The 22542-nt window shown below is 39.4% G+C and overlaps 1 protein-coding gene and 1 pseudogene across 7 annotated transcripts in view; one reads left to right on the forward strand and one right to left on the reverse strand.

The window, feature by feature from the left end:
* Nucleotides 1-22542, forward strand: part of TNRC6C (trinucleotide repeat containing adaptor 6C) — a 182636-nt gene that overhangs the window by 100499 nt on the left and 59595 nt on the right. For 4 of the 7 annotated variants that reach the window (XM_077166090.1, XM_077166094.1, XM_077166092.1 and 1 more), the window contains exon 4: nt 5388-5708. In XM_077166090.1, the coding sequence (XP_077022205.1) occupies nt 5388-5708 (321 nt within the window). Of the gene's footprint in view, nt 1-5387; nt 5709-11097; nt 16156-22542 lie in introns of those variants that run through there. The other 3 variants (XM_077166093.1, XM_077166096.1, XM_077166095.1) reach the window with 3 other exon arrangements.
* Nucleotides 12900-13965, reverse strand: LOC143688301 (adiponectin receptor protein 1 pseudogene; annotated as a pseudogene).

Here is a 22542-nt window from a genome sequence, read left to right on the forward strand (position 1 = left end):
TGCTAAATTTAAATTTAGTGGATTTTAAGTTTATCAGGCAAATGTACATGTATTATGCTCTCAATTTCCATCGCAAAATTATAATGGAAAGCCACTACTGTTAGAGAAACAGAAGTCTTATTCCTCTGTTATATAAATGAGCTGAAGGACTCTGTCTGGAATATACAGGTATTTGAAGGCACCTAAACATATAAAATTCAACCCTCAGTAGGTTTTGTAATTTTCTTTAAAAAAAAAAAAGATGTATAATGTTCATCTCATATGCCTTTGAGTTAAAGGTAGAGAGCTTTAAAATCTAAAGGATAATTACACACACATACACACACACACACACACATACACAGAAACAAATTCACATATGTGGCATGTTTAGGGAAATAGGAGCAGAGTCCAGGGGTATAGGGATAAGAATTCAATAGACTCTGAAATCATGGCCATCAGAAAATTAAAACTGCTTGTCACAGTCTCTGTTCATCACCTGCAGAATCATAGGCCTTCCAAATTAGACGAAACTGTAGAGGGTCAACTAGTCAATGTTTCTTTTCCAGAAAAGGAAGCTGAGGTCCAAGGATATTAAATTATTTAACCAAAGTCTCACACATTATTGGTAGAAGCCGAGCAACAAGCCAAGGTTTCAGTTCCAAATCTACTTCTTTTCTAGACCAACTTCTTTTCTACATTATGCTGCTTTTTATCCATTTTTCAAAGTTCAAAGTGTGTTCAGGAGAAACCATCACTCTTTTAATGTTTATTAAGCACTTATTAAGTGTCAGGCACTATTCTGACATAATTTACTATCTTGAGAGGAAGACAGATATTTTAGAAAGTAGTATGTTTCACAATTTCCAGAAGATGGATGCAACCCAAGTGTCCATCAACCAATGAATGGATAATTAAAATATGCTATATGCACATGATATATGCACATGATGAACTATTCTACAGCCATAAAAAGAAACGGAGTCCTGATGTTTGTGACAACATGGATGGGAACCTTGAGGACATATGTGAGTAAAATAAGCCAGACACAAAGGACAAATATTGTATCATCTCACTGATATGAACTAATTCTAATAAGCAAACCCATAAAGTTAGAATCCAGAATAGGTTACCATGGTATAGACAGGGTTAGAGAATGGGGAATTGATGCTTAATTTGTACAGAATTTTTATTTAGGTTGATGGTAAAGGTTTGGAAATGACTGGTGGTGATGGTAGCACGTTATTGCAAGTGAATTAACAGCACTGAAATACATAGGTGAATGTGGTTAAAAGGGGGAAACTTTAGGTCCTATATGTTACTAGAAGAAAATTAAAAGAAAACATAGGGCTGTGTATGTAGCACAGTGAACCCTTTTGCAGACAATGGGCTACAGTTAATATTACAAGCATAAGAATGTTCTTTCATGAATTATAAGAAGTTAACAATATGGTAGTATATGGTGAAAAAATAGACCTAATGTAAAGCATGAACAGTAGCAGTATTTTAATAATCTTTTATCAGTTGTAACAAAGGTAGCTATGTTTCAAAAAGTACAGTACAGTTTTTAAAAGGTGCTATTATCAATCGTAACACATTCCATCCACACCAATGCAAAGGTGCTGGTAGTGGGGTGGTATGGGAATCCTGTATTTTATTCATGGTTCTTCTGTAAACCCACAACTGCTCTTATTATATAAATACATAAGACAATGTGCTATGATGAGTGCTGTGAAAAATACAGGGTTTTATAGGCACGGAGAGCCAGTGTCCCCCAACTGGTCTGGGAGAGTCAGGAAAGGTACCAAAAGGAAGCAACATTTAGTCTTTTGTTGAATCTGAGGCATTATCAGTTGTAATATGCACGATTTTATGTACTGCCAAGAAAGAAAAAAAAAACTGCCAATTAGACATCAGTTATAAGATGTATCCATGTATCCCAGTTTAGGTAAATGTATGTCTTAGAGTTCATGAAATATAGTGTTCAGTGGGAGGAGGGAGAACAACAACAGCCCACAGGCCAGAAGTTCAGAATAGTGAATTTAGAGATTAAGACAGGCAAACAGGGAATTAGGGACATCTCAGTGCTCATAAGGAGTTAGGTGTTTTTTGTTTGGTGTTTTAGTTTTTTTTTTATAAGGAGTTTGGTTTTTATCCTAAAGCTTTGGGGAGGGAAGAATTTTAAACTGGGGACAGGTCTGCATTTCAGAAGGATCTGATATAGATGGGGTAAGACAAGAAAGGTGATGAATAGTATTGGGGACATGTTGATTTTGAGGGGCCATCAAGATATCCCAGGATAGATAGCCGGTAGCGATCTGGGGCTCAGATCCTGATCACAGAGCTTGAAAAATGAAGCCATAGGAGTAGATTATATGACGCACAGTAAATATCGGGCTTTTTTAAAAGCGAAAGACCCTAAAGAAGGACAGAAGAAGAGGAAGCCTGTCAAGGGAACAGGAAAGAGTGGCCAGAGAGGTCAGATTTCCAGTGTCATGGAAGCCAAGAAAGACAGTGTCTCAAGAAAGCAAACTGAGCATCTCTGACAAAGATGACTGAGAGGTCAAGAAAGATAAAAGAGCAAAAAGTGCCATTGGGTTTTAGCATCAAGGGAATAGTTAACCTTGGCTAGTGCGGTTTCCATGAACAGAAAGCTGAGAATTGATGGATAAAGAGGCAAATGGCAAAGGAGAAAGCCATAAGAGGCCATGTAAGCAAACTCTTAGAAGTTTGGCAACAGAAGAGAAGAGAATGAGGGAGGCAGCTAGAATGGTATTTGGCATCTAGGAGAGTAGTGACTTGCTGTTTTTGAAGATAATAAAGTTTTGAACATATTTAAATACTAATGAAAAGGAGCCAGCTACAGAGAGGCCACCATATAATTCCTAGGCAAATTAAAAGTTAGAAATGTGCTTTCCTCTCCTCTCCACACAAACACTGGTGATGAGATTCTCTTCTCTTGTATACTCAGTGATGTCCATCATAATAAAGCCCTGGCTTGAAAAATATTAAATATTTGTACAATGAATAATTAGAATCTAAGACCCAATCTTGTAATTTGGGACTTTGTGTCCTTTCTGGAGACATCCTGGGTTGAATGCCCAGGCATCCAGAGTCTCTGAGATGGAGTTCTTGTATTGCCTCTCTGCTAGCATTGATTGTGGGATGCATTGTTGTTTCACATACCATTACTATTTGGCATGCCACCGATTGGAAAACACAGCCCAATTTAAGAGATGGTAAAATATGAAAAAAATGTGGCTTTTAGAATGGACAGACAATAGTATTAGCCTTAAATCAGAGAAATAGAAGGAAGGAACCAAGAATGAGATGATAGTAGGGTATTTGTAGTGACAGCAACTTGAGGAAGTTTTACCTGATGGCTTTTCTTTCTTCTGGAGAGTAAAGTCAAGTTCATCTGCCGGCAATGGGAGACGTGGGGCAGGGAGGTAAGGCTATTAGAGGCAACTTTGAATGAGTCGTTGACAGCAGTGGAAAAAGGCAGACCCAGGAAATTGTAGAACTCAGGAGGAAGCACTAAGGCTGTAACTTGGTGTCGGGGACCATAAATTTATGATGGTGCCAAACTGGGTAGTTACATGATATTCTCGAGTTTCTTAGCAATCTGCGTCAGCGTGTGGGGATTGTGGACAGTGGCTTCATCCAGGATTGAGGATTTGCTGGACAGGGTGATAGAAAGACAATGAGACAGAGGCCTATGATACTGACAATATCGTGGTGTCCATGTCACATGGATAGTGGAGTCCATGTAGGAAAGACAAAAAAGTACAGATACACTGGAGCTGATGATGTAAAAGGAAAAAACGAAAATCTCAAGGACCCACAGAGTTGACTTAAAATATTTTTATAATGTTACCAATATGCATATGATATATGCAAAACTAGATTTAAACTCATTTTGTATGTAGCTTTTACTCAACTGTGAAAGCCGTAGATATTTACAAATTAAGGAAAGAAAAACATTTTCTAGTATAATATTCTAGATAGCAGTGTTTCACTTTCTGATGAATATGTGACTGACCATGGAGGCTCTGGCTCCTTTGCCACCTGCATGTCTATGTACCGGGTGAGGCAAGGCTACTGCCCAGCTCTCTGGATTAGCTAGGGTTCTCCAGAGAAATGGGATCAGTGGGAAATATCTGTAGATATAAAATTTATAAAAGTGTCTTACATAACCGTGGGAACGTAGAGTCCAAAATCCATAGGGCAGGCTGTGAAGCTGACGACTCTGATGAAGGGACTGGACAAACTCCAGGAGTGACTCACCAGCGGAAGCAGGAAGAGAGCCTTTCTCTTCTGAATCCTCCTTAAAAGGCTTCTGGTGATTAGATTAAGCATCACTCATTGCAGAAGACACTCCCCTTGGCTGATTACAAATGGAATCAGCTGTGGGTGCAGTCGATGTGCTCATGATTTAATTCTATGAAATGTCCTCATAGCAACAGACAGGCCAGCACTTGCCTAACCAGACAAATGGGTAGCACCACCTATCCAAGTTGACACATAAACTTGACCATGACGCTCTCCTTCCACATTTGGCATGGTGTACTAACTGTCAGGCTAGCATCTAACTCTCCTGCTCCTTTTTTTCTGTTTAAATTTCTGTGAAACCTTTGTTTATGCTACCTACTACATATATGTGACTCCATTTTGGCCCTTCACTTAATGCAAATGAATTAGTTGCAAAAGATTGCATTCTTTTCTGATAAACTTGTGATAAAGTATAGTAGTGTCACCAGATTCCAAAACCACAAATGCTGACACTGATGTTTGATAGTATTCAGCTTTAATTATTTAAATAACCAGACTGCAGCAGTAGGAGTGTATATATGTGTGTGTGTGTGTGTGTGTATTTTAGATTTTTTTGTTTCAGAATTAGAATAGAAGTATGTAAATTATCATAGAGAATTTGTAGACTCTTAAAGGCCCCCTGAATTTTGAGAAATACTGAATGACAGCAGTGGTCCTGGGACCAGCAACATTAGCACTGCTTGGAAATTGGTCAGAAATGCAAATTCTTGGCCTCTCTCCCCCTTCAGCCTACTCATGTAGAATGCCTGGAAATGGAGCCCAGAGACCTTTAAATCAGTACCCTAGGGATAAAGTGTGATAACTGCTTCTCTGCTCAAACTTCTTCGCCCTCATTTTAAGGTTAAGGAAACCAAGACTTGAGAGAGGGGCAGGAGCTGGCTCCAGATGCAGTTAATTTATAGGAAAACTGGGCTTGTAATCTAGGACTCTTAGATTCCGTCCAACTTTGTGTCCAAAATACTTCACAGACATTGTTTCTTCTCAGTTTTGTGTTTTGTTTTGGTTTAGGTTGAGGTTTAAGGAGGCATAACTAATGTTTTGGGCTTTTTTTTTTTTTTTCATTTCGTTCTCTGTAGTGCCAGAACCTACTAAGACCTGTTCAAGCCAGCCCCACCCTGCCGGTACCGGTACCAGTCCTTCCACCAGCACTCTTTCCAGCAGCAATGGCAAACGTGCGTCTGCCAGCGGCCAGCAGCCAGCTGCACCCCGTTACCTGCCTCGCGAGGTGCCTCCACGCTTCCGCCAGCAAGAACAGAAGCAGCTGTTAAAGAGAGGTCAGCCATTGCCTACTGGGACTCTGACGAGTGTAAGCCCCGCCCAGGGTGCCGGGCCTGCAGGGGTAAGCCCTCCTCCCCTCCCTGGAGCCGGTGTGCAGCAGCCCAGTAAACTCCCACCAGGTAAAAAAACACAGAGAATAAGCCATTCCTCTTACCTGAGAACTACTGTGCTCTTTTTCACTTTGCTGCTGAGTAACAAAATTAGACATATTTTGGCCCATAATCACTATATACATATAAGATAGTTAGACAAACAGATATTCCTAAAAGCTTCATTTCTCTTGGATTTTAAATTTTAATTCTATTTTCCCCTATTTATTTTAATTTTTTCTCATATTTTCAGATGATATTAGTTCCTAATGCTACTTTAGCTAAGTGTGTATCTCACCAAAAATTAAAAATCTGTACATCAATACCTGTAAATCTGTCAAAGTGGATTTTTTAGAGCCCTGCAGTGAAAACTTCAATCAAACCTTTTCCTCTCAGTTTCCTGGGATGTCTTATGAATGTAGACACACCTTCTTTACAGGGAGGTAACAGTCTCACAGAGGGTGGTGGAGAGTGGGTGTTTGGGTTCTGTATCCATACACCTGGAGCCAAGCTTGTAAGCCACCTGAACTCTCTTGGTCCTGAACCCCAAGTGTCCTGGGCTCTAATCTGCTTGTTTCCACTTGGCTTCTTTGACTATCTGCAATTAGATGTAGCTTTCGCACGGTGCTGAAGAAAAATCACCACTTGGTCATTTGCTTTCCAGCTTCTGAAATGTTTTTTTCTCGTTTCTTGTCTCCGTTTCCAGTGTATTTGACCTTATGGATTTAAACTCTTTTTAAAAAAATCTCTGTACTGTAGTTTTAGAGGAATTTTTGGAAGGAAAACAAAGCAAAGGATATGGGTTCAACTGCCAGGTTTCTCTGTTACTAATTTTTTCTGTTTCAAGTAATTTAATAGTTAGTACTGGGTCTAGAATAGAAACCATATTTGCTGATGGTTGTTATATTCAGGTCTGTAATTAGTAGCAAGAAAGTGTCTTGGATTAGAATTTTAAAGAAGCATGTCCCAAGTCATATGAATATTTCCTTTCTTGTGTGTACTGATTTTTTTATACAGGGAATAATTCTAACGTGTTAGCAGTGTTTTTAAAACTGTGACTTTGTGATGTTAGAAGGCTCTGCCATATCTCTTCAAATATTCTTGGCTCTCATCTGCTGAACACATGGTATGGGAGACCAAAGTCAATGGTTATTCCCCCCCAAAATAATGAAATATATATATTCATTGTCCAAGAATATAATGTCATCTACTTAGCTGCCAGCAGTTTATAGTCAAACACACTAGTTACTGTATACACAGAAATATGGGCCTCAGGAAAAATCTTCAAAGGGACATATATTCTGTAGTCACACCTAAATGGGTTGGTGTATTCACCTGAGATATTTGTTTTGAAAAACTGAAAAGGAAACCATAAACAGCCCAACTTTTTCTAGGCTTCTCTCATTGTTAAGTGATTAGTTTGAGTAGTGTATCAGTGTCCTTGTCAAGTGGTATTAGTTTAAGATTTATAGGTATCTTCTTAGGTAAGAGAAAAATAATAAAAAAATTAATTCAGGAAAATGTTGGTATGAAAATAATATTCTTCAATAAAATATGTCTCTGTAGATAGATCCTTCCCTGGGAAAATATTTATAGTTCATAGTCCTTTTATAATATATATGTCAAAGAATATAAATAATTTTATGTATAAAAACATCTCAGAAAATGAAATCACTTGATACAATGAGCATAAATAAGAAATGATTAATTCTTGGTCCTGAAACCAAAGTCTTCATTTTACACAAATTCTGTCTATTCTCCAATAGACTGATTTCACAGTCAGGTGAAACTTTTTAATTCATCACCTTTCGTTGATGAAAAAGGCCTGCAAACACCTATACTGATCTCCTGTTTACTAATGCAGAGTCGTATGTTTTCTACCTGGCTGTCAGGGCCTTGCATGACCTTGTCTGTCCAGCATGTTTTCCTTCTATTCTCCATGGCCTGCTTTCTGTTTTAATGGGGATTGTTTCTTCACCATCTCAGAACCATGCCACGCTCAACATCAGGTCATTCCCGGTACATGCACATGCATGCTTGATTACCCTTCCCCTTTCTCTCCAAATCATTGTCTTCCCCTCAACCCCAGGCCAGGAAAGCCACCCACTGGCTTTCCATCTACACTGCTCTTCTGGAGATGTGAGGCCCTTGTTCTGCAGCGTATAGCGTAGCATTCATTGCACACCTATATGTTTTGCAATTAATTACTAAGGATCTCCCCTCTCAGCTAAGCTGAAGATAGCCTATAAAGAAGTGCTCAAACTTTGTATTGTATGACTTGCACAGTAGAAAGAACTCAGAACTGTTGGTGAAGACCTGGAATCTAGTACTGGTTATGCCACCAAGTACTTCCATTTTTTTTATATAAAATGAGAGGTCTGAACCTCACATGACCTCTAATTTCCCTTTAATTTCTGACTCGAACACTGTTCCAGAGAATTTGTTTGATTTTGTTGATTAAAGGCATCACCTGGAACACCACCCCATGTAGTTATGGAATCAGTACAGGGATTAGAGGTGAGTGTCAGCACGCATGGAGGCAGCATAGAGGAACTCTCAAGAGCACAGCCTTCTTTCATTTCTAGACCTGCATCCTCCTGTGTGATCCTGACTTTAGACTGTCTATAAGTTGAGGAGAATTCCTACATTATAGAACTTTTAGATGAGATGTTGGTTTTTGCTCAGCACAGGGCCTTAACAGGTAGTAAGTTGATGGTTAGTTCAGGACTTGTGAGACTTGGGAACACAAAACAAATATGTACCAACCACTTTGAAAGACTAGCAACGGTGTTAAAAAAAATTCGCAAAATCTCGACTGAATTCCACAACAGTACAATAAAATGTCCTGATTATTCTGTGACTTGTGTGTATCTTGACATTTTCAGTTGTCCTTCACTGAGTTGAAATAGTCTATAAACATGGCGCATGTTATTTCATGAATTAACATTCTAATGAAATCCTCTTAGTGTATTCCAGAAGAGTAACCAATTCTCTTGCTGCAATGAAATATTATCTAGATACTGCTTTAAGTAAAAGTTCTTGTAACATTTTTTAAAGTAATACATAGGTTTTCACTCCTATACTCACTCCTATGTTAAAATGAAAAACGTAATTTCACTGATGATTATATTCCTCTAACTGTCTGGTTAAATTAAACAGAAGTATGAATTCTGGGTCAGCAGAACTAAGATTAGATTAACCAGCAGGAGGCAGGTAAGTAGCTAATGCTTAAGAATTTAATTTAACAACAGACCATTTCTGGTAGAGGAAAAAAAGTGAAACTGGGAATTATTTTAGGCTAGAACATTAATTTCTATGTTTTATAAGCATGTGAACTCTTTTTATTCCCCTAAATTTTACTGTTCTTAATAAACGCTTAGGAGGGTTAAATATTCCTGGAAAGCATTGCAGAGTTTGAATCACGTTTTTTATCATAGCCTTTAAAAAGTTACCTACTGTAAACCTGCTGAGATGAGTGAACATTTCACTTTCCTTTCATCCGAGTGGTTGATCAGGACGTAGATTGTTGTACTCACTGGCTGCGCTCGTGGAAAACGCAGGTGTTCCTTCCAGAGGAAGGATGTGTGGATAAAATTAAATGTTATAGATGTAGAAATGAGAAAAATTTTAAAGAGTTGAACACTGAACTTGTAGTTTTCTGAGCCTTTTAAGTGTAGATAAATTTTATATACCATTGTGGCACAAAACAACTGGTGGAATTAGGAGAGAGAATTTAATCTGGCAATTACATCTTTAAACCTTCATGTTTTTCCTTATGAAGGACATACTTCTAAAAAGGCTGTCAGCCATTGACCAAGTCTGGGCCCGTACGAAGTACTATAGTGATTCGCCTGGTGATTGCAAGTTCATACAGAAAAACTACAACCCAAGTTTACCATTTCTTAAGCACCCTAGGGCTCTAGCTTAGTAGTTCTCACTGTCTCTTTATCAATTTTTAATATCATTTACCTTTTCTTTCTACACCAGAATGTCTTAAGTGGCAGTGAGATTGCACACCTGAGAAAATGGGAGAAGATAATAACCTTTCAGAGCTATATTTCTTCATGCATGTCTTAATTCGTTGAGCAAACATATATTTAATGCCTATTAGATATAAGATACTGTGCTAAGCATTAGGGACACAGCATTCATGACTAAAATGTACTGAATGACAAGTAAATAGGCAATTTATAGGTACTGTTGCTAGAGATACAACCTCCGTATTGTAAGTAGGTACAACCTATGTGGAGAGTAAGTTGGCAGGATTTATCAAAACTTTAAGTGATCATATCTCTTGACCCAGATGTTCCAACTCTAGGAATCCATCCTGTGTACATTGAAGAGCATAGCATTTATATACCAAGACGTTCATTAGAGAATTATTTATAAAAACGGCCTATCTTCCATCTGTCAGGGAATGATTAAATTTTAGTTCATTGTCACTAGGTTGCCATTTTTAAGAATGAGGTGGATATGTTTGTATTACTGTGAAAGGAAGACCATGCTATGCTCAGTTAGTGACTACAAAAAGCAAGTTGGTAAATCAGATGTGTGACCTTATTTGAAAAGGGATACACAGTTTGCTGTGCTAATCAGAGGAGCGATTGAGGGGGGAGTGAAAAGAACCTAATCGAACTCCCCCTGCATTGATTACCTTTGGAGAGGAGTTGAGAAGACTTTTACTTTTTACTTTATAGACTTTAATTTTTATGCATTAATTCACATCTGTTCCTTTTGAATTTTTAAAAAAGAGAGATAAGTGAAAAATGTATTCCTCAAAACTCATATTAAATAAAATTTCTTCTGTATTATGCAAATTTTACATTATCTGGGAGTGTCTAACAGATTTTGGATCTAAATCACTAATATATTCTGTAATTTATCAAACTTATTTTCTCTTCATAATTGGTATGAACAGATAACTTTTCCCAGTCTTTTGTTTCTTCCACAGGGAAACTGTTTATTATTTCATTAATTGCTGCCTATGCAAACATGAATACAGCACATCAATGTGTCATTGAAATGTGGCTGCTGCTTGGTTAGCTAGTCACAGCTTAAATGACCAGTGGGACTCATCTTGGAACAGTGACTCTTTTACATATTATGACATGTCATATGTCTTCAGAGTGAGCAGGGTGAGGAGGACGTCCTTGCTGGGGTGAGGTGCAGTAGAGGCAGCCCAGCACATGGTGCCAAAGTCCAGGAAGCAGAAAGAGAGCTTCTGTGCAAGGGCCCTGCAGAGGGGTCAGAGCCTGGGCAGGCTGAGAAAGTTGTCGGTGCCAGAGCCTGTAGTGGGGCCTGGTGTAGGGTGAGGAGGACCAAACAAGAGATAGTTATAGGACAGGGTAAGTTCAAGATAAGCTGGGAGCCACAGAAGTCATCAGATAATGCTAGGGCACATTATCTGATGGATAATGGACACAGAATCTACCTTGAAGAGGTTCCCAGTGGTCAAATCAGAGATAATTTGAACATCGTAATAAGTAGTGATAGTAACATATTCAATAAACCCGAATAAAATTCATTGAATAAAATGGGAATCCGTGAATAAATGGGAAGTTTGGTAAAGAAGAGAATATTTATACGGTCTTGAAGCACCTTTCCACAAAATCCAAGGGGAAAAGACTAACTTCAGCAGAGAGCCTGGCAGATAGCATCTCTGTTCAATGACTGATTGAGCATCAGCAGTAGGAGACAGACTGTGGGAAGACATTAGACAAACCCAAATGGGAGAGGTTTCTGCAAAATAACTGTCCTGTAGTGTCAAAGCCATGAACACTTGAGGGGGCTGCTATTTACTGGGGAGACTAAAACAGTATGACCATCTGAACTGGGGCCCATTGTTCACAGAACGTCATGGTGACAGCTGGCTCACTTCAGTGGGGTATGCAGGGTAGGTGGTGGTGGTGGGTCAGTGATAATTTCCATATTTTTGTGAGGACATCTTGGTGTCCAGGAGAACCTCTTTGTAGGGAATGCAAACTAACGTATTTGGAAATGTTGGGGCAAGGTCAGCAATGCAGTCTTAACACAGATGTAACCACCACCACTAACTCTCAGTCCTGACTGGGAGAATACTCCAGCAGGCTGCAACTGGTCTCAGGATAGCACATTCTAAAAGGTTTTGAAAGGAAGAAAAGATGAAGTTGTCACTCAGTGCGCATTGTACATGATGAGGCCAGGTAATTGAGAGCGCTGGTTGTGAACCTTGTTTGGAGCACAGAGTCCTTTCTTCCTGCCCTGCCTGTCCTCTGCGTCTAAGCAGTCTGCCCATTTGAAAGGCCTGCAGTGGGACCCTGGATTTGATGTTGATAAGCAGGGATCTGAACCTTGGTTCCTCCATTTATGAGCTGGGAAATCATTTAATTCTATCAACTTTCAGTTTTCTCATCTCCCAACCTTCAGTATTTCCCATCAAGATGGGAATAATCGTACCTACATCTAAAGGTTGTTAAAGCTTTACATGAACTAATGTGCTTGAATGTTCCTTGTGGAGCGTTGGTTCTTTTTTTTGGTCTTCTGTACTTTCTTTTATTATCCTCATAATCTTTGCATCAAGTTACATAGTAATGATAGCAGCTTTCTTTTTAAAGCTTAGTATTAAATATCTTTTCCCATTTAATTTTATATCACTCTGCCAAGAAGAAAAATTAAAACTGAAGTTATTTGAACCGTGGACACACTTCCGTGATCAGCCAGGCTATGTACAAGTTGGTGACTTTGTTCTTGCTGCTGCATAATCAGATCTAGACCCCAGAAAGATGGGACCAGGTTATAGTTGTTTTTGAAAAGTTTGCTACAAAAATGGATGACCTGTTATACGCCAAGTTACAAAGTAAGCATGGGGGTAAGGGTGAGAAATTTCTTTCAGAAACAGAGTTTCTGAAGAGTCCCAGTCCGTCATTTTTTTCTCAAAATGGTTTGAGGAGGGAGTAAAATCTCAACATGAATTTCAAAGTACTGTCTCTTTGAGGGGATGGTAGTTGCTTTGCCAAGGAGGTAGATGGCTAAGTTGAACCATCCTCTTCCTTCCCACCTAGGGAAATGGAAATGGAAGTTTATTGCCCAGTGAGTGTGAAAATGGCTGAAGTTTTGACGATAAAGAATTATCTAAGGGGTTTATTAGAAACAGACAACTCAGACTCTGCCTCTCACTTCAGCAAAGAAGTTACTGTAAAAAGCACTTGGGAAGTTCCTATGCCACCCTTCTGGTGCGAAGGCTCAGAGAAAGGAGTCATCATTACACCTGCTTTCTAGGCCATAAAGAAATTTCTGAAGATTGGAGAGCCTATAGAAGTATTCAGAGGAAGCTGCCACCACCAGAATGTGGAAAATGATGAGACTGGAACCACATGATGAACTTTCCAGGAAAGAAGCACTCCAGAATTCAATCAGCATAAAGGCCAGCTCTGGTAATGGGCATCACAGCCATGAGGGAGAACCAGCCCACCTCATCCACCATAGTGGACACAGCACCACGCATGCAGGTCTCAGGAGTACTCACGCTCCTGCCTGCCGCTGCTTAGGAGTTCCAGACCAATGCCACTTAAAAATCCCCAGGACACGGATGATGGAGAGGTAGATGAGCCATGGCTATGGGGAGCAGTGGAAGGAGTAGTAGAGCCAGGGGACAAAGCTCCCCATAATCAGTAGATAATCCCTGAATAGTCCAGTTTGGAAAAAGTCTGAGAGACTTTCTCTGAGTGACAGTAGACGGTGTGAAAGAACCAGGAGAAACTGAGGCAGATCACTATTACCCCCCCCCCCCAAAAAAAAATCCCCAAAACCTCCTTCTCCTGTAAAAGGGCCATGAAATACATATTTGATCAAGATTCTCAAAAAGGGAAACAGCAAGAAACCAAGCAGATGGGTCCAGATGTTGCCAGTTTCTGTATGAATGTGGAAAACACTCTTAACTCAAGCCTGAAAGGAGGGCATGGATGGTCTGTGGCCATGTAGTAGGTAGTCATTGTCTTTCAGTCAATTGGGGAGCATATCATATGGGGATTTTCCAGCATCCCTCCCAGACCTTGTATACAAAGTCCTCCATTTTCTCCATGGCGTGGTGGGCTTATAGGGGAAGTGTCAGTGTTTGCACCTCCTCCTCTTATTCCTGGGGCACTGGACATGTTTGCTGTTCTTCAGCTTTGATTGGGTCGGTGATGACCCATTTGCCCTTCTCTTCTAGCAGAGGTCCCAGTTCAGCCAGTTCCCACTGTCTCATTTCCCAGTTATTGGCAGGGGCCCCATTGCCCTGTGCCACCACAGATCCTTTGTAGAAAGACATTTGGCTGGTACCTCAGTACCCTACAGTTTGGGGTCTCTTAGCCCCAAGGGTGCAGAGATCTCCCTGTAATGGTAGACACGCTGGGTGGGTGGGTTTTGTTGGGGGTCAGGATCCCTGACATTACATCCTGCGGTGCTAGAGGCGGTCTGCAGCCCCGGATCTTCAGCACCCTCCCTGCACCAGAAGGGATATGTGAGGACTCAGTGTCACCCCCAAGAGCGTTTGTTCTTAATAAGTGTCATGTATTTGGTTCTTAATAAATGTTCAAGATGAATTTTAAAATGTATAGTAAAATATATTTCCCTTCAAATGTCCCTGATAACTAGTTACGTGAAACATTATATAAGTATGTCTGCATTTGGTAACTATAAATAGTCTGTCTATTCTCATATTTTGATTCTGCCTTCTCTTTTATTTCCTGTCTAGTGTTCATTTCATTAGTTACTCTTTGCCCTCTTGCAGCATGAACTTGTGATGGGCAGTTTAACAAATCAGAAGGCAGTAGGGTCAAAAACTGAGTTGATTGTTGCTTCTTTGAAACAATTATGGCCGTAGGTAGGATTAACTTTCCAGTGGCCAATATCTTGCTTAAAATGTGATAGTAAAGAATACTCAGTGTTTTCTAACCAATTCTCTGGGGATATGAGGCCTCACATCCCCAGAGAAGGCAGTGTAAACTCACCCATTGCCCACAGAATTTCAGGAAAAGTCATCTTCTCTTATGTTGGCACCTTGCTAGTTTAGTGCAATCACCTCATTGGCCCTGGGCTTTGTAGAGGGGCTTTATCAGTCTTGTAGCATTAAGTCAACATTCAACACATTTCCTAAGATAAGCAAGATTTCCAATACTAGCATGCAAAACTAAGTCCTGGCTAGGTTTTAAGGTTCAGTAATGCCAATGTTGAAGTGAAACTCAACCAAATTTAAAGGAAAATGTGGTTTTTATAATGGACTACCAATTCAAAATAAAGTTTCTAAGCACTGATTGCGATTCCACTTTTAATATTCCTGTGGGTGACATCTATTGCAGAAAACACATGCTCTCAAGAGGATACTGATAACGAGAGTATGCCTAGAACAGCCAAGGTGATGAGGGTTTAGAAATGTCATTTAAGGATCAGAAAGGACCTGGGGCGGGGACAATTTAAGATTCTCTTTTTAAAAAAAGACAATTTATCCTGAAAAGACCTAACAATACAGGAAGAAATGGGTTATAAATTCATGAATTGATTTGCAGGGGAGCTATTTAGCCAATTACTGGAAATTTTTTCACTGGCAAGATAAGTAATAGTTTTTAAATGTATAGTTCATACTGTTAAGATCCCCCCCAAAATGTCATTTTATTATTTTTTATTCTCACTTTGTTTCTACAAGTCTGCAGAATAACTCCAACTTGAAACACTTGAGTTTTTATCTTTTTTTTTTTCATCATGCTAAAGGCAGAGGCCTAGAACAATGTATTGTTTTAGGTGGCTGCTTTGTACATTTATAAACAACAGAGGCTTTGATTAATATGCAGTAGTGTTCACTTAGATCTTTTCTAGATAGAGGCAGGAAAGTAATTAAGAACCTGGAAATGTGCCAGTTACATACGGGGCACATTTAGATTATTATTGCTAGTGTTGGTATGCCAAATGTTTAGGGGTGTTTATTGAGGAAAAGAGAAAGAGGAAGCACAAAACAAAGGCGACATGAAAGAGCAGCAGTTTATTTGTGTGCAGCCAATAGGCAGTATGTCGTTATTCTTTTGGCTGACATTCAAAAACAGAAGAAAAGTAGCTGTGGTGCTAATTGTAACTGGGTCCTGAAGTGAAAATGTTTGTGACAGTTGGGAGAATTTAAAGAGGAAGGAAGATCAGTTTAGTGAGAGCTGCAATTAGATCATCAAAGCTTTAAAATTCCGTGTGTTGATGCCACCACCGCAAGTTGCAGAAGATGAATTGGACACCTCACTGTATGAGCTGGGCATAGCCAAATCCTGCCCAGCTCGCGGCCTTAGTGCGCCTGCAGGTGGTCTGGGCACAGGCTTGCACGGGGAGATTTTCTGGGCAGCTCTACAGGATGAGGCTCTCGCCGTACACAGCCGACATGTTGGAGCTGAGAGTCCAGAAGAGCCTCGATGCAGGCGTTGAGGCAGCTCTGCACGCGAGGTAGCTTCTCCCAGGATGGTTGGGCGGCACGTTTTTGCAGGTATTTCATTACCCATCAGTTCATTATAGAGCAGGAAAAACAAAACAAACTAGTAGCAAATAGCGTCGGCTTCTGCTAGATCAGTGTGTGACGTAACATTCCGGAGTCCGAGCAGGAGCTCTGCGTCCTAAGCTCTTGGCTGCGATTCAAATGTGATAAAATGGCGTCTTCGGAAAGAACTGCATACTAGAGATACGCTTCCCCCAACAGAAACGTGGGAATGGCACCTTCACTGCTGCTCTCCTCTCCTGCAGGAGCATGTTGCCAGCCCTTACAAATTACGAAGCCCCCAGTTTTATTGTTGTAGTGATAAAATTCTTAACCTTGAGGAAGCAATCTCATTTTCCTGCCATTTTAAAGAAGACAGGGAGCAAGAAGCTTGTTCTTTGGTCACAGTCATGATTGTGCCCAGGAACCCTTTTACTCCATACTGTCATAATTCCTGATGTTGATAATAGTTGGCAGATGAGATATTTAGTAGGAGGCTGTCCAGTGATGGAATTTTAAATTCAAAGACTTTCTCCATGAGATTTTTACGTGTAATACGTGGAGAAAAGAGAAGCATCTTTGGTTCTCAGAAGCTGAAAACCGTGGTAGCATTTTCCTGCCCCTGAAAATCCAAGCAGCAAGTAAATTGTGTTATTAGTAAACATATATTTTCAACTATTTAAAATTTGAATTTATTTTTAGTAATATGTAAATTATTATTTTATAATTTCAGTTAAAAGGACTACATGCAAAAAGAGTAGATGTGTGTATTCCCTGTGTCGTACCAATTAAGCATTCAGCACATTTCTCCTTAGTAAATCTTGTCCGTGCTTCCTTATCTAGATTAATTTGATACCTAATTAAAATTTTGCTTACTATAGCTTTTAGAAGCTCTTTGTTAAATACTTGTCATGGGAAAAAATTATCTTTATATGGTAACATTTTGGATTTTTTTTTTAAAACAATACGTTTCTCTGTAAGCCATGGTATTAAATAATACTTTCAGTTTAATCACTTAAAACCGTTATGTTATTTAGATTTTTATTGAGGCACCTGTTTATAGACTGTATAAACCATTTCAACAGCAGCAGAAAAGAAAATTTAACAGTACTTATGAACTTGATTTCTTTTTTCTTTTTTTCTTTTCTTTTTTCAAAGGCTTTTGTAGGAGAAATTATTTTGAAACTAGAATGATTTTAATGGAAAGACTGTTGGAATTTCATTCTGAAAATGTTGGCATTCATTTCTGTCCTCACTGCTCATTAGTGCCTTGGCCACTCTTAACCTCTCAGAGCCTGTGTTTCCCCACCTGTAAAATGGACATAATTGTTTGTAAAGTTCAGTTAAGCCACTGTATGTGGAAATACTCTGAACTTCAGAGTGCAATGAAATATGTCTTATGGATATGAAAATTTTGTTTCTGAACACTTTTGGTCTTGTTCATGTGAGATCTGTGGAATTTAGCATTGTAAAGTTTTGGTAAGGTAAAGGAAAATTAGAATGCCTACTAAAGAATTCAATCTTGGTTAATTTCAAGTTTCCATTAATTTCAAAATGCCTACTCCTAGAAGTCTCCACATCTTCTCATAGAGTTCAATCTTACAGGCCTTGAATTAATAACACAGTCAAGAGTCTTTGTTCCTGTAAGGCATATTATTCAAATATTTTGAAGTCATAAAGTTCTCCTGAGATGAATGGTGTGCTTTAAACCTAAAAACAATATTATTGTTTTTATATTTTCCTATTTGGAATAAATGCAAATTCTGATTAAAAGAACAGGTAATGGTGGAATGGTGGTGGTAGAGGTGTTAAGATGATGATGGGGGTGATGACAGTGAGGATGATAAAGAAAAAGAAGATAGTTTGCCAGTTCATCAGAACAGAGATGTTCAGGCTGTGCTCCTCAGATCCCCGTGCAGGACTTTGAGTCTAAGTGGGGAGAGCCCAGTTTTTCCAAAGTGTCTCCATGTTTTGGGACTCTCCATACGATTTGGTTGGGTATGGGTTCTGCTGCTTTGTTTTTTGTTGTTTGTTTTGTTATTCCACTGCACCCAGAAGATGCTGGTGGGTGGTATTATCAAATAAACTTGAGAATTTATTTGAAAACCATAAATACTGCATTAAAACCATAACTCTGCTTTCTAGTTTTCAAGACCTTTCCAACTTTTTAATACATTTCTAAGTTTAAGGGTTTTTTTTTGTTTTGTTTTGCTTTTTAAAATATATGTACGAATTCATTCATTGGAATTGAGCCTTTTGAGATTTCAGTAATAGCAGTAACATCCTGTTCTTCAGTTCTGTGCCAAAACACATGTACAGACAACCTATTCAGTATAACACTTTGTAAAGTTTTTTTATACATTTCATCATCCCCTGCTTTCCTCTCTTTCCTTCCTTTCGCTTCTCCTTCATGGCCTCTCTCCCTTTTTGATCCCTTCCCACTGTTAGTCTCTTGTTCCAGAAACTTTTATTCACCTCTGAATGAAAGGCACGTGCTATTTGCAAGATTTGTTCTTGCATTTGAAACATGGGGTACTGCTAAATTAGGAAATGAAAATGCCTAGATTTCTTGGTTGCTGTGTATAGTACCCCACTTGATCAGGCTATTTCATTTAGGAAGGAAAGAGCTAAGATTTGAGGGGGGTAGAGAAGAGTGAAAATGAGTGAAGGGTTCCTTTGTTGGCCTATGAAGAAGCTAGATAAAGCACCTGCAAAGAGTGTGTTAGGAAATGTGGGGGTGGGCATGGAGTGCATACGTCACTAAGGGATTGTAAGCATTTATCTCTTGCCCAGGGCACGACTGAGTTTCAGGCTTAATTCTCCCACACTTTTTGGAAAGGTCCATTGGGATGTCTCATAAGCACCCCAAACTCAGTATGTCTAAATCTGAATCCTTCATCCCCTCTCCTTCCCCTCGTGAAAGTACTTTTCCTCTGTGCCCCTGAGCTCAGTGGCCAACACAGCTATCCACCTGGTTGTCTATCATTCTTGAAGCCTCCTTCTTCGGCTACCCCCACATCTCATCTTTCACCAGATCCTGTCAATTCTGCCACCTAAATACTGCTATGGGCTCCCATTTCCCACAGCAGGTCCTCTAGGTCAGGTTGTCATCGTCTTGGCTTCAAACACTGCCACCAAAACTAAATGTTAACAGGTGGGGACATTGGGAAAGGGATATGGATTCTTTTTGAAAGAAGAGGAAATGTCTTCAGGTAGAAGAGTATGGTGGTGAAGGCATGTCTATACACTTAGGCTGGATTGTAGGATGTGTACCTAAAACTATTTAAAAATGGTCAGAGAAAAGCAAGTGCTAGAGAAGATGCGGAGAAAAAGATGGACCTATTCGCTGTCCCCAGGGAAATGAGAGGTGCAGCCCCTTGGAGAGAGCAGTATGGTGGTTCACAGGAGGCTAGGGGTGGGTTTGCCATATGATCCGGAAACCCCGTTGCTCAGTATATACCTGGAGGAACTAAGTATGGAGACACAAATGGACATTTACACACTAAGGTTTCTGGTGATAGTGATCCCGATCCACTAAGAATGGAGGTGGTCTAAGGGTATGACAATTGAGGAATGGAAGAGGTAACTATGGTGTATACATACAATGGGCTACTGAGCTGCCGCACCCCCCCCCCAGCAGAAATGAAGTTGTGAGGCATGCAACTGGATGAATGAACCTCAAAAACTATGTTGAATGAAATGTCAGGAATAAAAAGACAAATATTATCATGCCTCAATTAGATGGACTAACTATAATATAAAAACTTGGTGAACTAAAGTCGAGAGCACAGGTTATCAGGTTGGGGCTGATTGTAAAGGATCCTAGATTGTAAGCTCCTACAGCAGTCACATATATTCGGGAGGTATAATTGTTAATTCTAAATTCTGAGATACTGAGCTGTTTGTGTGTAACCTGGTCTTTCCCAGAAACGTCATTATTTATGTGAAAGCTGAGACTCAGAGTCAGAGCTCTGAAGCTATGAAAGTCAGTGGTACCCCATACAGGGACAGTTTATAAAGTGGGAAAAGGGATTAGACATCAAGTAGAGATATGAATGAAGCTAATCAGGATAGGAATAAGGTATATCAGAAGACTGGGTAAGGGATATCATCCATATCGTAAAACTTCGACTTCTGTGTGAGATTAAGTGGAGAGATGTTTATTTGGTGCAAAATTTTTATTTTGGGTAGTGCATTTCCTAATTTAACTTGTGTAGTCGGTTTAGTTGAACACCATAAGTACAGGAAATCTTGAATAGGGCATGAGATTTTTTTTTTTTTAAACATGACAACATACAAAAACAGACATTCTTACCATATGGTCATTCTATTTTTGGTATATAATCAATAACTCACAATATCATCACATAATTGTATATTCATCACCATGATCATTTCTTAGAACATTTGCATCAATTCAGAAAAAGAAAAAAATGAAAAGAAACTCATACATACCATACCCTTTACCCCTCCCTCACATTGACTGCTAGTATTTCCATCTACCCAATATACTTTAGCCTTTGTTTGCCCTGTTTTTTTCTATCCCCCTTTCCACTCCCTTTCATTAATCACTAGCATTTGAATCTACTAAATTTATTTTAACAATTGTTCCCCTTATTATTTATTTATTTTTAATCCCTGTCCATACCATAGATAAAAGGAGCATCAGACAGAAGGTTTTCATAATCACACAGTCACATTACAAAAGCTACATCATTATACAATTGTCTTCAAGAAACATGGCTACTGGAACACAGCTCTACATTTTTAGGCACTTCGCTCCAGCCTCTCCAATATATCTTAACTAAAAAGTTGATATCTATATAATGCATAAGAATAACCTCCAGGATAACCTCTTGACTCTGTGTAAAATCTCTCAGCCATTGACACTTTATTTTGTCTCATTTCCCTCTTACCCCTGTTGGTCGAGAAGGTTTTATCAATCCCTTGATGCTGAGTCCCACCTCATTCTCGGATTTCTGTCCCACGTCGTCAGGAAGGTTTATACCCCTGGGAGTCATGTCCCATGTAGGGGCATGAGATTTTGTTGTTATGCCCAGGCTAGTGTGATGCCTGATAAATCCAGAGTGATTTGGACTGTGAATAAAGAAGTATCCGCAGGGGCCCCTTAGGGGAATGGGGAGAAAGGGAGAAAGATTAAATTTCCCCATCTGGAGAATTTCTGATACTCTCACAAGCAGTGGGGACAACCAAATCAATAGGCCAAGCCCTTGATCTTGGGGTTCAACCCCTATGAAACTTATTCCTGCAAGGGGTAGGTTAAGCTTATTTAAAGTTAGGCATAAGTCACCCCAGAGAACCTCTTTTGTTGCTCAGATGTGGCCTCTCTCTCTAAGCTGACACACCAAGGGAACAAGGGAACCCACTACCCTCCCCTCCTATGTGGGACGTGACTCTTGGGGGTATAAATCTCCCTGGCAACATGGGACAGAAATCCCAGGATGAGCTGCGGACTAGCATCAAGGGATTGAGGAAACATTTTTGACCAAAAGGGGCAAGTGAGAAATGAGGAAAAAGAAAGTATCAGTGGCTGAGAGATTTCAAATAGAATCAAGAGGTTATCCTGGAGATTATTCTTACTCATTATATAGATATCACTTTTCAGTTTATGGCATATTTAAGTGGCTAAAAAAAAAGTACCTTGAAACTGAAGAGCTGTTCTCCAATAGCCTTGTTTTCCTGAAGAAGATTGTATGAAGATATAACATTTACAATGGGACTGTGTGATTGTGAAAACCTTTTGTCTGATGTTCTCTTTATGGGTGTGGACAGATGAGTAAAAACGATGGGCAAAAAATAAACAAATAATAGGGGGAACAAAGGTTAAAATATATTGGGTAGGTGGATATACTAGTGGTCAATAAAAAAGAGGGGTAAGGCGTGTGGTATGTTTGAGATTTTTTCTTTTTTATTTCTTTTTCTGGAGTGATAAAAATGTTCTAAAAAATGATCATGATGATAAATATACAACTATGTGATGATCTTGTGAGCCATTGATTATACACCATGTATGGAATGTTTGATTGTTAAGAATGCTTTCATGTATTTACAATAATTACTCATCCACTCATTCTACAGTTACTCAGAAATGTCATATACAGTATGTCAGAAACCTTGTTGAGCACCGGAATACAAATAAAAAACAGGCAGTCCTTGTCTTCATAGCATTTACGTCCGAGAGGGAGAGACAGAAAAATAAGCACAAAAATAACTTACCCTAGAATGTGCATGCCGTGAGAGGAGGAATTTGTGTGTTCTACTCATCGCTGTATCCCGATCACATGCCTGCCCAAGGAGACATTCAGTAAGATTTATTTTCTAAATCAGGCTTGGCAAGCTATGGCCTCCAAGCCATATCTGGCCCACTCACTGTTTTTT

Source organism: Tamandua tetradactyla, chromosome 6, assembly GCF_023851605.1.
Source record: "Tamandua tetradactyla isolate mTamTet1 chromosome 6, mTamTet1.pri, whole genome shotgun sequence".
Taxonomy (NCBI): domain Eukaryota; kingdom Metazoa; phylum Chordata; class Mammalia; order Pilosa; family Myrmecophagidae; genus Tamandua; species Tamandua tetradactyla.